Source organism: Tenrec ecaudatus, chromosome 5 (genome assembly GCF_050624435.1).
Source record: "Tenrec ecaudatus isolate mTenEca1 chromosome 5, mTenEca1.hap1, whole genome shotgun sequence".
Classification (NCBI taxonomy): Eukaryota; Metazoa; Chordata; class Mammalia; order Afrosoricida; family Tenrecidae; genus Tenrec; species Tenrec ecaudatus.
In genome coordinates, this window is record NC_134534.1 from 7,909,335 (window position 1) to 7,926,865 (window position 17,531).

Consider the following 17,531-nt stretch of genomic DNA (forward strand, 5'->3'; position numbering starts at 1 on the left):
CTGGCAGCCGCCTGTTAATGTATGGCGACAAGCACTGTTGAACTATCGTCAGCAAAATGTTACTACCATGTAATGTTAGTGATATTGTTCCATGGCTTCCACGTTCTGTTGGGTCACTTTTCTGTGGGATGCCACAGATGTGGATCTCTTGCAGCTGGTTGGCCAAGAGTTGTCGACCACATTTCTTGGCATACACAAGTGAATGATTGTAGCACTGTGGCAGTTTGATGAAACATTTCAACGAAATCCTCTAAATACCTAGAGCCTCCTTTTTTGGCTAGTGCCGTCAGGGCAGCTTGGATTTCTTCCTTCAATACCTTCCTTCACTACCTTGATCACATGCTACCTCTTGGAAAGGTGGAAAGTAGACCAATTCTTTTTGGTGCAGTGATTGTGTGTCCCTTCCTTTTTCTGTGTTTAAATGCCCCTTGTGTCATTAAGCATTTTGCCCAAGAACTGAACTTTGTCTTCACTTATTTCTGCCTGAGATATGCTGAACAAATTCTTCTCTTTCAGTTTTCTAAACTCCAAGTCTTTGTACATTTTCCTATAATGTTTTACTTTGTCTTCTTCAGTTACCTTTGAAATTTGTCTTTTCAATTCTTTTGCTTCCACATTTCTTCCATTTGCTTGAATGTTGCTCTACTCTGTTTTCAAGGGCAAGTTAACTGCCATTGGGTCAGTTTGGACTCATAGCAACAGAACCAAACACTGCCAGTCCTACGCCCTCCTCATAATCATCGTTCTGCGTGAGCTCATTATTTCAGCCTCTGTATCAATACATTTCTTTGGGGGTCTCCCTCTACTTAACTAAGCATGATGTCCTTCTCTAGGGACTGATGCCTCCAGATCACCAATACAATGTACATGATAGCATGCCCAAAGTGCAAAATAACTCGATGGGTCATTGAAAACTGGGCCATCCATTTTTGATAAGAGCTTCTTTGATAAAAAATGTTAAGAGCTTATCATTTTGATAAAAATGATAAGCGTTCTCAACAGACAGCATCCAGGACAGAAAAATCCCTCAGGACCCATAATGAAAGTAGCGATACCATGAGGGTAGAGGGCAGGTAGGAGGAGAAGGGAGAAAAAGGGGAAACCAATTGTGGTGATCAAGGAATGTACAGCACATGCACCCACACACACGCGCGCGCACACACACCCCTAGAGGGACAAACAACAGAAACGTGGGTAAAGGGAGACAATGAATGATGTACAATATGAAAATTTTTAAAATGATAAATTATCAAGGGTTCACGAAGTTGTGGGGGGGGGACAGGAGCTGATACCAAGGGCTCAAGTAGAAAGAAAATGGTTTAGAAATGGTAATGGCAACATGTGTACAAATGTGCGTGATACAATGGATGTAAGAGCTATAAGAGCCTCCAATAAAATGATTTATTAAAATTAAACCTAAAAGAAAGAAAGAAAAACGGACCATCCTATTGTGAATACTCTTAGGCACCTAACTCCAGATAAACCTAGCTAGTGAGCTCGTAGATGCCACGCACGGCTTCCCACCTAGCTCCCAGCATCCTGAGACAACGCCAATCACTGGCACCAAACACAGGGAACACCTGGCACCTGGTGGGGCTCTCAGTTGCTCAACCAATTAAAGCCTTTGGGATTCCGGATGAACGGCAGAGTATCTCTGCCACCGCCTTTCCCATCAAAGTTCAAGTCCCTGAGGCTGTCAGAGGACATTTAACCCTGCTGGGGTTTTCTTCATTTGCATTTCAAGGCACTGTCTGCTATGAACACTGTGCAGCTCCCACACGCCCTACACACTCTTTCTCACAGCCAAGAGGGTTGACCCAGCCAATCCAAAAGGTGTGGAACATCCAGGGGCCCATTGGAAATTCAGGAGAGACAAATCTTGAGAGGACTTCTCTGGAGGGGACCCAGCAGCCCAGAACAACACACCACCAAAAATGGGTGTTCTCAGGCCTCACTCATCCCTGGCGACAGGAAGGCCAAAGCGTGCTTTCCTTCAGTGTTTCAAAACCATGGCTCCTTCAGGTAAGATAGAATGATCTCCAGCTGTTTGAGACCTTGGTGCCCTGCAGGACTAGCCGAGCTGGCCAACAAGCGCAGACCTCTGGGTCCAGCTCTCCTACTGAGCATCTCTCTTGGGTGCAGAGTTGAGGAGTCAGAGGTTGGGGGAGGGGTGGGTCATAAATTAAGGTCTGTAGAGCACGCTAACAACACTTGATTTGGTAATACACAGGCATGTGTCCCGTTTTACGGATGGAAACACTGTCTCACGGTGCTTAAATGCCTCCAACAAGATCGCAAATCTGGAGATGGAAACAGGACCCTGTGTAGGTATTTAAAGCCCAGACCTCCATTCCGTCACCTCTCATGTCTACCGAGTCCCTGTATATGCCGGGTGGCATTCCCAGCTCCCCACACACATGCTCTTCGAATGCCATCCCAACCTCCATAGGAGGCAGAAGCCAATGTCATTCTCATTTGGTAATCCAGGAGACTGGTGAGTCAGCATTCACCTGGAGATTTTGCACATGGGGTCTGATCCCAGTCTATAAAGACTAACAGAAACGTGAGTGAGGGCAGACAGCGGATGGTGTGAAATATGAAAGTAGAAATAACTTCTAAACTATCAAGGACTCATAAGGGTGGGAAGGTGGGGGAGGGAGGGAGTAAAAAGAGGAACTGATACCAAGGGTTCAAGTAGAAAGAAAATGTTTTGGAAATGATGATGGCAACATGTGTACAAATGTGCTTGATTCAGTTGATGTATGGATTGTTATAAGAGCTGTAAGAGCCCCCAATAAAATGACTCATTAAAATTTTCTTTTAAAATGACTATCATCTAGACTAGTGGTTCTCAACCTTCCTAATGCTGCGACAATTCCCCATGTTGTGGTGTGTGTGTCCCCCAACCATAACATTATTTTCGTTACTACTTCATCACTGTAATTTTGCTACTGCTATGAATTGGGTGAGCCCTGTGAATGGGCCGTTCCACCCCCAAAGGGGTTGGGAGCCACACGTTGAGAACGCTGATGTAGACAATCAAGGCGTTTGGTCCTCAGCCAACTCTGCGAGGGTAGAGTGTGTCTTTGTTGTTTGTAGCCCCTTTCCAACCTCCTCGTCTATTGTTCTGGGGCCCGGAACCTGTACACCTCTGGTTCCTTCGGTACCTGTTCTGGAATAAGGGTAGCTAGAAGCTAGTCCCACTTCAGTATGAACTCAAAGACTACTATTTTCCCCAAGGTTCATTGCACATAAAGCCTAGTCTCACTGAAAGGTGGGGCCGATGCCCTGTGGGCCTTCTTGATCACTCTGTGTCTAAGGCAACCTCGATGGAGAACATCACGAGCAGACCTCACAGCCAGATCCCACTGCCCTCGGGTCCATTCCGAGGCACAGCGAACCCACGGGACAGAGGGGGACTGGCCCCCACAGGGTCGCCAAGGTTTTACAGAAGATACGGCCACATCCTTCTTTCTGCGGAGCGGCTGCTGGATTGGACTACTGACCTCGTGGTTAGAGACAATGTGCTCTCACCGCTGTGCCACTAGGATCCCAGAAAAGACCACTGTCGAGCCCAAATCTCCATCATGGAGAGCTCCTTTCATAGCTCTCCTTCACCTGCACACACTCACTCACACACACACTCACTCACACACACTCACACTCACTCACACACACACTCACACACTCTCACTCACACACTCACACTCCCACACACTCACACTCACACACACACACACACACACACACACACTACTGAGAAACAGCCCTTTAGGGCCCCTTCTCACTTCTTCTAGAGAGGCGGACAAGGGCACTTGCTTACTCTTGGGTTCAGACCAAGCACATGCCTCGTGTGAAGCAGCTCACTCTGGATTTATTGCCCATGAAGGAATCTACCATCCTTCTTGAAACGTCTGTTTTCACTCTGGGCTACTTCTTGGAGTAATGAACACCACATGTTCAGTGCCCATGATCTAAATAAACTATTTGATTTTATTTACCCCAAATGATCTTCAGTTAAGCCCCACGGAATGATGGAATGCCATCGAATTCTGCAATGCTTTTTGTTCCACGCTTTGAGAAATATTGGATTCAGCAGATATTATTCATAGTCTCTTGTCTGGGCTTTATCCTGACCATTGTGAGTCCAGAAATTACTAAGACATAGTCCAGTCATGAAGATATTAGCAATAATAAGACAAAAATATTTTTAAAGTAACGATAACAACAACATCATCTACTATTACTCCTGACTATGTGTATTGCCTGTGAGTGTCAGTGTGTGTGTGTGGGGTGGGGTGGGGTGGGGTTAGGAACACCCACCTGGGAGCACAGTGTGTCTCATAGATCCCAGCCCCTCTGCCTGCAAGGTCTGAGACCTTGGCCAGTTGCCTAACTTCCCTTGTCCAGGCTCCCAAACAGCAATGATAACCATAGGTCCTGCCTGAAGGCATTGTCTTGAGAATGAATGAGTTCCTGGAAGTCAAGCCTTAGTGCAATGCCTGGCCCAGGAAACACCACCCTAGGCAATGTACATTGCTGTTGTTATTGTCATCTTCATTAATCTTCACAGACGCCTGGGGTTGGGCACTGTCACCACCCACCTTGACAGTTGAGCACACAGCTGGTGTCCATAGCTGGGTTCCGGCTGAAGGGCACTGGGGCTTTTGGTCAGGGCGATGGGTGCCCCACTGGCCCAAGCTCCAGACCTTTCCTTGGGCCTCACTTTCCAGGAGGGTTTGCAATTCCTCCCACTGTGGGGATGGAGTACAAGTCCCCAGGCTTTGACTTAGCAGCCATGTCAAAGGCTGGACCTTTCCTGGCTTGGTTTGCCTTGTTCTCTTTTGATTCTGCCATCTCCATGCCTAAGGAGATGCCCCATTGAGCAGCCCCATTGAGTATCTGACCATGTGCCTATAGGGCTCTCATTAGCTGGATTTTCTTCACTGTCTGACTGGGTCTGGAAGCTCCACTGACAGCTGTTGAACATCACAGTATGAGACATGCCTCCATGAACAACCAGAGGAGGATGAGAAGCCCAGATGGGAGAACCAGCCCAGCCCCGTCAAATGCTGGCCAGATTAGCCAACTGCCAGCCAACCCTCAGATGTGAGAGTGAGTCCCGCTGAGGCCAGCACAGCTGCCCACCGAGCCAGCCTCCCTCCAGCCAACCTGAAGCCCATAAGCTCAATCAGTGCTCGTGCTGAACACAGGTGGGATGCTGTTCCGTATGTGATGTCATCAGCACGGTATCAGTCCCTCAGGGTCCCGTGAGGGCTCAGAAGAGAGCAGGGTACCCTGTCCAACAAGAAACACAGACCGAAGGCAGAGACTTACTCGTGACGAGCTCCTGGCCTCCCAGACGCAATGTCACTTGGCGGCTCCCCTGGTCGTAGGTGACACCGGGGCACGAAATGTTCATTCCCTGGCCTTCGGAGGCCCCGCTCCAGTCTTGAACATTGCAGAGCAGGATGCTGGGAGAGCTGAGCAGCCCACAGATAATGGGGCCTGCAATGGGGCAGGGAGAAGAGAAGTCATTGCAATGGGGGCAAGTGGGACCCCTTTGGAGACTCACCTGTGGGCCCCTTAGGATGGGGATAGGTGATGATACTCAGGGGGTGGACAGGGACGGGACGAGTTAGGAGTCTAGGTTCCAGTGGGTCACTCTTACTCGACTGGCCTGCAAGGTGAGCCACCGCCATGCTCCCTCCAGGGGGTCAGCATCGAGGGCAGTCCCTGCTCATCTCAGTGGGGATGAGACTGTCAGGACCCTCTGGTCCCTACCAACCAGCAAAGCGATAGTGTTGAAAGTTCCGGAGAATTAGGAGATTTGAGAAAATGGGTTTTCTGTCTGCAGATAAAGAGTGGGGTGGCCAGCGGGCGGGGAGTGGTTTGGCCATTCTCAGACTGAGCAACAGGACAGGGAGTGGCTTGGCAATTCTCAGACTGAGCCCTGGAGCAAGAGGGCCCTGGAGCAGTGCTAGGTGGCTGTCCAGCTCATCTTAGCCCCACAGACCACAGGCTACCCTTGGAAGGAAATGACCTTCCAGGAAGCGCTCCGAGGATGCTGAGGGCCACTGGCTGCCCTCGCAAGCAAAACTTGCCCAAAGAAGTTGAATCCAACGGGCAGGGTGTTTCTTTCCCCATGCTCAGTCCTTTGCCAAGAATTCCTTGGTATTTTTTTTTTCCTTAGTGAATGCCTAAGGCCCTAGGTGGTGCCATGGTTGGCATGCTTGGGTTAGTAGGGTCAATTCCACCCAGAGGTACCATGGTAGAAAGGCCTGGCGATCTACTCCCAAAGCTTTACAGCAGGGTTGCTTGACTTAGTGCTGACCTGATGACTGGTTCTTTCCAAAGTCTCAGTGGGGCCTCTGGTGATGGGTGAAGGGGTGTTGGCAGTGATAGAAGCCCCTTTTCTTAACACACCACCACTGGGGTCCACTACACTCCAGGGAACCCTGACCCAGCCAGTCCCCCAGACCTCACACCCATTTCTATGATCCATCGGTGGAAAGCAAGCTGGGGAGTGGATGGGGCTGCAGGAGGCTGGAGACCACTGTCAGCTAGGAAAACCATCGCACGCATACAGTAGAAAGCCAAATGCCTTCCTGCTAGGAAAGCAAGCTGCAGCGGGAAGGGCTGTCGGCAGCCCCAGCCCTTGTCTGAGCTAGCCCTCCAGATGTGCCCACTGCACAAGATGGGGAAACATCTGCCTGACACTGTCCATCCCAGAGAGAGTTTAACGCTCAACTCAGCTCGCAGCACCGCTCGCTGGCTCAGCCAAGACTCGGCCACACTTGGGGGCAGGGCAGGAGATGGAAAGAGGGAGCTTGTGGGCTCATTGCCCCGGGATAAAGTCATTCTTCCACACAGGAGCCTAAGGAAAATGACAGCAGTCTTTCCACACACGTGAAAAGGCATGTGGTCTGGCGGGTAGCGGGGCATCTGGAAATTGAGGTCCTCAGCAAAGCGAAGCCAAGAAGGCATCGCATCGTGGGTGTGAATTACAGAGCTTCTAAATATAGGGCTAACAGAGATGGGAGAGTGAGTGTATGTGTGTGTGTGTGTGTGTGTGTGTACGTGCATGCGCAGGCTCACACTTCTCTAAACATTACTGTGAATCTGGATCTCAGATTCGTAAAGAATTAAACCGATGAGGACATTCAGGGATCAGCTTGCCGCGCCCTGGCTTCCTGCTCCCCCACGCCACGGGAGCATTCCCACCAGGATGGCCCCTACTAGCGGCTGTGAAAACTGGACAGTGAATCAGGAAGGCGGGAGAAGGAGCGGCGTGTTTGTGTCGTGCTACGGGGCACACGGGGAGTCCCACGACTGCCCAAGAACAAGCAGATCTGTCCTGGAAGAAGTACAGCCAGCGCGCTCCTGAGAGGCCACGATGCTGAGACTTTGCCAGATCAAGTCGGACATGTTGTCAGGAGAGACCAGTCCCTGGAGAAGGACATCACGCTTGGGGAAGCAGAGGGGTGGCGAAGGAGAGGAAGGCCCTTGGCAGGACAGACTGGCACATGGCTGCCACCATGGGCTCAAACAACTGTGAGGAGGGCGCAGGACAGGGCGAGGTTTCGTCTGCTGTACATCAGGTGGCTATGGGTCAGAACCGACTGGACAGCACCTAGCAACAGATCACGGACGCTGCTAACTTCACTGGTGACAATGGCCTTCAAGTTTCAACCTGTCCTCGCCCATGTCCGCCTGTGGCTCAGGAAGCAGTGCCCTGAGCCATGCCCACCCTCTCTGGCTACTCATCTTTCTCACCTTTGCGGAGCCTCTACCAGCTATGCAGGTATCCCTCGGGGTTCAGCCCACCCCCTTGCTTTCTCCCACGCTGTACCTGCTTTCCTGGGACTCCTAGCTGTAAGCACACCTGCTGATACCATTTCAACACTGATGATCCCCATGTGCATACCCCTCTGGGCTCAGGCTGTTTGGCTCAGAAGCTTAGTCTTCATCGGTGGATGTGGTCATGGCGCTCCAATCTTAACACACCGCGATCCAGCCCTGGGCTCCCTGTTTCTGATCACCACAACAGACAGCCTGATATCTTCCAGCACTCTCCAAGCCTGTTGATAACCAGCCAGCTCGGCGTGCTCGCTGGACTCTTGAGAACGGTTTTGGAAACCTTTCTCTTCTCTTCTTTGAGCCTACTGACTGCCCTCAGAAAGATACCTCCAACTGGTCCTTTTTATCCATCTCTGCAGCCACCACCCCAGCCCGAACCAGCACCGTCTGCTCCTGGATGGTTATGAGCCCTGGGCAGCCAGACCCTGCTCCACGCTTACGCCACAAACTCATATCCCTTTGCTGAAACTTTACGTGTCTTCCAGCTGCTCTTCGAAGAGACACAAATCTGTTCAGGGCATCCCAAGAGGTTCTGCCTGGCCGCTTCCCTGCTCTCCGGTCCCACCCACCACCTGCTGAAACTAAGACTTGGAGCCTCAGCCACGTCTCACAGCAAGACCCCGCCGCCCTGTTCCCCCTGTTCTGAGAACACTGACTCCCTCATCACTCCCAGGCCCTAGCATGCACCCCCCCCACCTGCCACTGGGCCTTCACACATGCTGTTCCTTCTTTGGGGACACACATACCCCTTCTCCTTCCATTTAGATTTGGCCTGTAGGAAGGGAGGGGCTGACCTCTAATTCTGAGATTGCAAATACCACGGTCTTCTCCACCTCAGGCAGAGATTTCCTCAGTCACCATTTCAAATTGGCTTCTGGTCCTGACATGCCCCTGCTCCCCATCAGACCTGAGGTCCAGGTCCAGGAGGGTCCTCGGCGCCAGCCTTACCTCCCTGGATCTGCGTGAGGATGAACCCATCACAGCATGGGTCCTGGTCACACGTAAGGAGGCAGAAGAGACGCACGTCGGTCACGTTGGCCCCTGGTGCAGAGAACACGAAGGGGCTGTACATTCCGGAGAGTGCGTTTTGGAAATCCGTTCGCTCGAAGCCTTTCTGACGCATGGTGGTGAGCGGTTGGCCTGAGGAGAAGGCAGGAACACCTTTTTTAAGAAGGCGTTTCCAAGCACTGGAAGGAGTGGGGGGTGGCCTGGCTTCTGTGTCAGGGGCAGTGGTGGCCTCGGATGAGACGAAGCCAGAGCCATGAACATCTGTGTGTCCCGGAAGGGGGAGAAGGCAGCCCAGGCCCCAGCCTAGAGCTCGCAGACCTGGGAAGGTGCCCATCGCCCCTTGGAGAGGTGAAAGGGACGTGGGCAGAGCGGGACCGTCTTTCTTTCCATTGTTACCAGCATGCGCTTATTGAGCTCAATAGGAGTGTAACCCTGTAGATGGGAGCGGTGGGTCAGTGGTAGAATTCTTGCCTCCTATGCGGGAGACCTGGGTTTGACTCCCAGCAAACCCCCCACGGACAACCAGTGGAACTGTGCCTTTCAAGGCTGCTGAACAGGCTTCAGTGGAGTTTCCACACTGAGTGACTAGGAAGAAAGGCCTGGAGATCCACTTGTGAAAATTAGTCAGTGATTAAAAACGGAACTGAGGCTCGGGACCTGGAGTGGGGTGTGGGGCAGCCTGGCTCCCTGAATGTCGCCTGCCGGCACCCAGGTCTGCCCAGCAAGACCCACGCACCTTGTTTCAAATACACGACCGGGGAGTCTGGGCCCTGACGCCTCACTGTCACCTGGCACCTGAGACCTCGGAAGCTGGTGGCCATGGCATTCCCCAATGCAGGTTCTTCCTGGAGGCAGAAAGGGGCTGGGTTAACTGCTGATGGTGTTCAGACTCCCGCCTGGGCCCAGGCACTGAGCTGCTAAGAGGGACAACACAGGATCTCTGCCCACCAGTCTCTCCCCTGTCCTGGAGCCCAGGGTCCCTGAGTGTTAGCTGTTCCTGCTGCTGTGGACCCCACGCCAACGCACAGCAACCCCACCGGGCAGAGTGCAGGGCCTCCTTGGGCCTCTGAGACCGCACAGACAGCGGCAGCTTTCCCTCACAGGGGGCTGAGTTTGACCTACCAGCTTTGTGGCTAGTCATCTGACGCTTAACCCACGGCAGCACCAGGGATGCTTATAATTACAGAGGGGAGGAGGCGATCCGTTCTACAGGGCTGGGAGCCTTAGTCTAACAGCTATCAGCAGTGCACCTGGAGGAGGCTCTGACTTTGGGTAAGGCAGAAGGAGTGGCGTGCAGCGAGAGGGGACAGCAGCTGAGCGGACATGGGGACCCACAGTGTTTTGAAGAAATGGGAGGGAACATGGGGTTACCCACTGATCGGCGCTCATCTCTAGGCCTGAACCGAACGAATCAGAGCCCATCTGACCGAGAACAGATAAGACAGACCCACCCTCGTCCGCCCAGCTGACCTGCCCAGAAGTGGTGCAGACAATGCTGTCATCTGTCCCAGCATAGAATTCACATGTGACGTCGGGTCCCTCCATCGACACTGTGAGGAAGCTGCAGGCTGAGTCCTCTTCACAATCTGTAGGGACCGAGGAGATGGTCAGTCACCGGGTCTCTGCACCAATGCTGAGGACAGTGCGGATGCAGGCCCACCTTCCTCCCTCCATACACACACAGAAGAGATACAAAGTGTGTACTATGCCCACACACATACACACAGAGGAGCTATTGAATAAGCATGTGTTATGAACACACATAAACAGGCGATATTGACTAAGTATGTACCACGCACACACACACACACACACACACACACACACAGGGGATACTGCCTAAGCATGCACCATGTGCCCCTGCTCCGGGTCTGTGTGTCCTCATCAGTGACCCCTCACTTTCTAGAGTGCGACAGCCTTCTCTCGTGGGGTGACTGGTGGGTTCAAGCGCCCAACCTTTTGCTTAGCATCTAAGTGCTTTTAACCACTGTGCCACCAGCGGCCCCTCCCACATCTGCAATGGCTCTAGATTCTCACCTCTTGCAAGCGCCTTCTACCTGAGATGCTGAATGTGTCAAATTCCACTGGGTCCACAAACACTCCCCATCCGAAATCACCTTGATCTCCCACCCTAATCAGAAACCGCCCATCCCGGCCTCCCTGACTGAGCCACCTTGCTCAGACTGTTTCCTCTCACCACTGCTGGGGTGCCGAGTTTCAACCATCATGTCATGTCTCCCCTGCTCGCCTCAATCTCTATGAATATGTGTCCTCTTTTCCTGGCCAACCCATTGGTTTCCCATCTGAGGCAGTTAGTTTATCGTGCCAACATGGCTGCTAAACGCATGTGGGGTTAATTGAAGGGCGGAGAGATGCTCAGTGAGCCTTGCATTTTGAGTTCTCAGGTCTCTTGCTTTCTGATGGTCGGACCAGGGTGCAGCTGCCTTAGACAGTTCCCTGCTTTAGCTGGCAAGGCTCACTTCCTGCAAGACATCCCTGAGGAGAAGCCGCATGGACCTACCCTGATGCAGCCCTGGGTGCTGGAGCAGCCAAGTGGAGACCCCTGCCAGCACTGAGATGCTTACACATTCATTGACTGGGCTTTCCTCCTGCAGTTGGTGTCATTGTGTCTTTTTTGTGAGATGGAGGAGGACTTTGTGGATTGGTGTTGGACATATGGGTTAATGGGTTAATATTGGACTTGTGGGCTTGGGCAGCACTGGGTTGGGATGTTTTCTTGATGTGCACTTAACCTTTATATAACACTCTCTCCATACATGAGTTGCTGTGGATTTGTTTCTCTAAAGTACCCAGACTAACACACCATCTAACTTGAGCGCCGTCACATCACAGCCGAGTGCGTGTGTAGCTCTGTGGGTATGTGTATCGAATTCTTCACCGAGACACATAACTGTCATCGCCCTTAACTAGGATGGTGCTGAATCTTCAAGTGTTCTATTGGCTTTGGGTCCCGCACGCCCAGTTCCTGGGACTATCATCCAATCTTCACACACAGCTTTTAGCTCCTACTTCATGATGTGTATTGGGTGACACGAGCAATAGCAGGCGGTCATCAGCATAACGAAGCAGCCCCCCCAAACAGATGCAAGCTCAGAGCACTAATTACAGGAGAAGTCAACCACCTGCAATGAGCAAGGCAGGCACCGGGCAATGGTTAGGACCAGGGGATTTGGCATTCTTTAGCCTGGCTCTGAATGTAAATTCGGTCACTGGCTTGGTCCGGGCCATTGGGCAAATCAGGGAACCCCTCAAAACATGCTCCCTTTATGGGACACTAGGGATGAGGGTGGCTACTGGATTCTAGGGGTAGGGGTTGGTCATCTCTGCAGAGATGCACGCTCCATCAATGACAGTTGTTCGTATCCGATCTCTGGTCTCACTTTTTAAATAGATATACCTGTCTCCCACCTGGACAGGTAGCTCTGTCCCTTTCTGCTTGCTAAAGGGGAGCTATAAGACGGGATATGCTGTCTGCCACCAGGTCGATTTCAGCGCACAGTGTCCATACCACAGGTGTGATGAAGCCAGAAATGAAAACATGCGTTAAATAGACATGTGGAGGTCAACTGACATCCAGGATGTTCTTGATAATGCATGTTTTACATTGTAGCTTTTCGTGGCTTTGTCTGGTTTCTCTTGCCAAGATCAGCAAAGTCTATCCCTGCAGCTCCTTTCCATGGCCCCATCCCCTCCACCCCTTACCTGCCAAGCACTGCATCAGTGGGAGCTCAGAACGGAGGCCTTTGGACCTGACCGGGGCGGGAGCATCGGCACTGAAGATCACGTTCGATTCTGGAACCTTCTCAAAGGTCCTCATCACTGGAAAGGAAGCAGATGTGTGAAAGCTCCTTCTGGGGAGGGCAGGGGAGCGGCAGGTCTGGCAGTCACTTCTCAGCACCATGCCCTTCAGCTCCAGGGCGGCAAGGGCACAGGTATGCAAGCATCCATTCTACACATCTGTGCATGTTCCAGATGTCTGTGCATGCCTGTGCATGATTAGGACGTGCGCGTGTTTTATCTATGTGCACACTCATCTGAGGGAGTGTCAAAAAGCGTGTGGAAGAATGGAAAGAAAAGGCCATGGATTCTTCCCACAGTCTTTGTGAAGCTGAGATGCAGGTGTAGCGGTAGTGTAAGCAGCCGAGCTCGGCGTCGAGGTAGAAGTACTGAGAAAGATGGAACCAGAAACTCCTGAGTGTCAGCAAGTTCGAGGCATTGGAATCCCTACACCCTGACATTGCGGGTGGGACTGCAGCAGACGCCCTGCGGTGGCGGCGAGCCCTAAGAAGCCAGGGCTGTACCGCAGGACCCACAATCCCGCTCCTGGGTCGATTCCCAGACAATGGGAAGCAGCCTCTCACGTGGATATGTGCACAGGCCTGGTCCTCAAAGTAAGCCCTGCCTCGCGAGCTCCCAGTGAGGAGCCTGGTGGGGCTTGGTGCCACGGCTTTGTGCCACGCAAGGAACGAAGCAGCGCTTTGAAAGCATTTTCCTGGTGCAGCGCAGGGAGGGACTTGTCCTTCGGAACCCTGGCCTGCAGACAACGCAGAGGAGAGGTTGATGAGGTGGACCGGAGCAGGAAGACCACTTGGGGAGGGGGGCCGGCTATGGCAGCTGTCAGGATGGATGGCCACAGAGGCCTGGGTGAGGACCGGGTGGGGGCGGATCTCTCTTTAGGCAGACAGATACCTGCTTGGGGGGTTACATACGGGTCCTCTATGCACTTCACTTCTGCTGCAGGACAGTAACCGCAAAGAGAGTAGGCAGCCCCATCCGTACAAGACAGTAAGCGAAGTATCCTCCCCAAGCGGAGCAGATTCTGAGAGGAGAGGGCACGTTGACCTGCGGGGATCTGCGTTTCTAACTTGAAATCCCCTGCTCGGCCAGAAAGAGCGAGAGTCGCCCAGCACCCTCAGGTCTGTAGGCAGGATAGGTGCCTCCAATGTGCCTGGCACTGCTGATAAGCTGCCCCGGGCTCCACAGAGGCACAGCCAGAAACAGCAGGAAATGCTTCAGAGAGAGCATTATAATGCTCATCCTGGCCCAGGGACAATTACTGGGCAATAATCCCCGAGCAGTCAGCCTGCAGGGCAAATCCCTTCAATTGTGAGGGACACACAGCAGCTGCCTGCTAATCTCTAAGACGGACGTGCCACATGTAATCCTACTACTGAAATACCGCTCAGACCTTCATGGATTCGCCATTTATCCCTGGGGAAGGGAGAAGAGGAAAGAAACCTTTAGGGGAATGAGGTGGTAGCGGGGGAACAGGGCACTAAGCCACCCAAAGGGATGGTATTGTTTATATCTCCACAGGGAAAGAGGGACCAAACTTCAACCCGGTGCTCTAAGATATGAATTCAACATACTGGCATGAAGCAGGGAGCCAGTAGACAGGTCTGAGAGGCTGGCCCAAATCCCAACTATGCGGACAGGTCCCCCCTCCCGCCCTCCACACACACAGAAGAGTTCACATGCAAGGAAGCACTGAAACTACAGCTCAGGGAGAGGGACCTGTCTGATCAGAGCACACAGGAGCAAATGAAAGGGAAGGAAGAGAGAGTGGAGCATATCCTGGGCCACCAAACCCTGAGGATGATATTCCTGCTCAGAGCAGACAAAGCACAGAAAGGACCATAAGTCTGGCCCCACTACGAGACACAACGTCCTCATTTACCCATAGCACTGTGGGGGGACAACAATGGAGACACAGTGCGGGAATTGCGCCCGATCTGACCCAACCACACTGAGGCGAAACACTAAGGGCGTGCAACAGAACAGCAAGGGAAGCAGAGCAACGAAGTCCCCAGGGAATACCAAAAATAGATTTTGGGGCCATGGGGTGGCACCTATCAGACTCGACCAGAAAACATTTTTAAAGGTCAACAAACTGACCTTGACCTATTCACAGGCTTTTCTTTTTTCTCTCATTGTCTTTGTTGTTGATCCTGTTATTTCTTTTGTTTTGATCTATCTTATTTTTTGTGCATATTATTATCTCTGCGGGTCTATCTAGATTAGATAGGTGGGATAAACAATCTGGAGGAGAAAACAATGGGACCAACGTACCGGGTGACATGGGAGAGGAGGAAGCAGTAGCAAAGGAAGGGTGTATTAAAACAAACCCAGGGACGAGGGAACAAGTGATCCAAATCAGTGGTGAGGAGGGTGTAGGAGGCCTGGTAGGGCTTGATCAAGGGTAATATGGCAGAGAGGAATTACTGAAACCCAAATGAAGGCTGAGCATGATAGTGGGACAAGAGGAAAGTAAAAGGAAATAGAGGAAAGGACCAGGAGGCAAAGGGCATTTCTAGAGGTCTAAATACAGGCATGCACATATGTAAACACATTTATATATGAGGATGGGGAAATAGATCTATGTGCATATATTTATAGGTTTAGTATTAAGGTAGCAGATGGACATTGGGCCTCTACTCAAGTACTCCCTTAATGCAAGAACACTTTGTTCTATTAACCTGGCATTCCATGATGTTCACCTTCCCAACACAATCGCTGAAGACAAAGCGGGTGCCTAAGCAAATGTGGTGAAGAAAGCTGATGGTTCCAGATATCAAAAGATATAGCATCTGGGGTCTTAAATGCTTGAAGATAAACAAGCAGCCATCTAGCTGAGAAGCAACAAAGCCCACATAGAAGAAGCACTCCAGCCTGCGTGATCATGAGGTGTCGAAGGGATGAGGTATCAGGCATCAAAGAACAACAACAAAAAAAATCATATCATTGTGAATAAGTAGGAGTGTGGAGTGGAGACCCAAAGCCCATCGGTAGGCAAGTGGAGATCCCCTTACAGAAGGGTCAAGGGGAGGAGACAAGCAGTCAGGATGCAGTATAGCACTGATGAAACATACAACTTTCCTCTAGTTCTTTAATGCTTACACACACACTATCATGATCCCAATTCTACTTTGCAGAGCATGTACACTAGTACTGATAAGAGCTGGAAGCACAGGGAATCCATAACAGATCAACTCCTCAGGACCAATAAATGAGAGTAGTGATACCAGGAGGGGAAGGAGAAGGTGGGGGAAAGGGGGAACCAATAACAATGATCTACATATAACCCCCTTCCTGGGGGATGAACAACATAAAAGTAGGTGAAGGGAGACCTCAGACAGTTTAAGACATGAAAAAATAATAATAATTTATAAATTATCAAAGATTCATGAGGGAGGGAGAATAGGGGAGGGAGGGGGGAAATGAGGAGCTGATACCAAGGGCTCAAGTAGAAAGCAAATGTTTTGAGAATGATGTTGGTAACAAATGTACAAATGTTCTTGACACAATGGATGGATGCATGGATGGATGGATTGTGATAAGAGTTGTATGAGCCCCCAATAAAATGATTCTTTTTTTAATTACCATCGTAGAAACCCACAGAGGCAGTTCTACCCTGTCCTGGGAGTCTCTGTGCATGGGCATCAACTCGATGGCAAGGAGTTTGGCGGGTGGGTTTGACTGTTCGTTCCTTTATGTTCCTGTACGATCCTTTCAACTTCGAGGTGCATTACATTTTCTCCAAAACAAAACAAAGTGGCCTGTGCTTAACCCGCCGCACCACCAGACCTCCTTGACACACAGCCCCACCGAACCCACTGCCATTGATCTTAGAGGATCACTCAGCTGGTTTCAAACCGCTGACCTTGTGGTTAGCAGCCCAGCATGCAACCCACCACACCACCAGGGCAAACTCCCAAAATGAAAGCCTCAGCCCTGGTGCCCCCAGGTGACCCAGGATGCTGAGCTGCCGGCACCTACTCAGGCACTGGGGCTCCGTGAGTGGGGCTTCTGTCTCTGAACCAGGCAGCCTCTTCCCCTCTTGGTCCACGCAGAAGGTCTGCCCACTGGACTTGTCTGTCTGCTGTGCCTGGTACTGGCCATCCTGGTCACACTGCAGGCCCACCTCGTTCCTCTGACAGCTGGTGACACCTGAAACCAAGACATGGGCACAGCAATCAGCGACATGCCTGCAGAATTCCCTCCTTCCCAACGCTCAGACGAATGAGTCACACGTCTGAGCAAGGTGCTACACTAGCTTTAAACTCTTCGGTGTGCGCCGTTTCCCCCCCCCCCCCCCCCAGGCAAAGCACAGTGACTGGGGTCCCAGTGATAGCCAATAAGGTCCTGTGACCTGGTCCCTGGGCCCCAGACTCCACACCCAGTTGATCACATCCAGCACCCTGGCCCCACAGTCCTCTCAATGTCCCTGCTCAGATACTGACTCTGCTGCCCTTGGCTCTGGTGCCCAGGCCTCCCCAGCCCTCCCTGGGCTCACAGCCTAGGACACAGAGCCTCTGTACTCAATCCTTGTCCCTGGGGCTGAGGACCAGTCCAACTGTCTACACTCTACCAGCACCCACCCTGCCCCTTAGTGGCAGTGAGCCTGGCCCTTACTGTGTGCTTAATGACTGACTCCCAATGGAGAACAAGCCCCCTGGGGCAGGGGCCAGCTAGGGCTCTGCTCACAATTGTATCCCAGGGCCCAGCACTGTGTCTGACACACAGACAAGTGGATTCTGACTCATAGCAGCCCTACTGTCCACAGCAGACCAACCCTGTGGGTTTCCCCGGAAATACATCATGACAGAAGCAAACGGTCTCATCTTCCTCCTAAAAGGCCACTG

The 17,531-nt window shown here is 51.8% G+C and overlaps 1 protein-coding gene across 1 annotated transcript in view; it reads right to left on the minus strand.

The window, feature by feature from the left end:
* TG (thyroglobulin) overlaps positions 1-17,531 on the minus strand; it is a 179,896-nt gene that overhangs the window by 117,776 nt on the left and 44,589 nt on the right. Inside the window, exons 22-27 of the mRNA XM_075549234.1 lie at positions 16,666-16,836; positions 12,592-12,708; positions 10,339-10,454; positions 9,605-9,713; positions 8,809-9,000; positions 5,338-5,508 (exon numbers count right to left, since the gene is read on the minus strand). Coding sequence (XP_075405349.1) covers positions 5,338-5,508; positions 8,809-9,000; positions 9,605-9,713; positions 10,339-10,454; positions 12,592-12,708; positions 16,666-16,836 — 876 coding nt within the window. The remainder of the gene's footprint in view (positions 1-5,337; positions 5,509-8,808; positions 9,001-9,604; positions 9,714-10,338; positions 10,455-12,591; positions 12,709-16,665; positions 16,837-17,531) is intronic.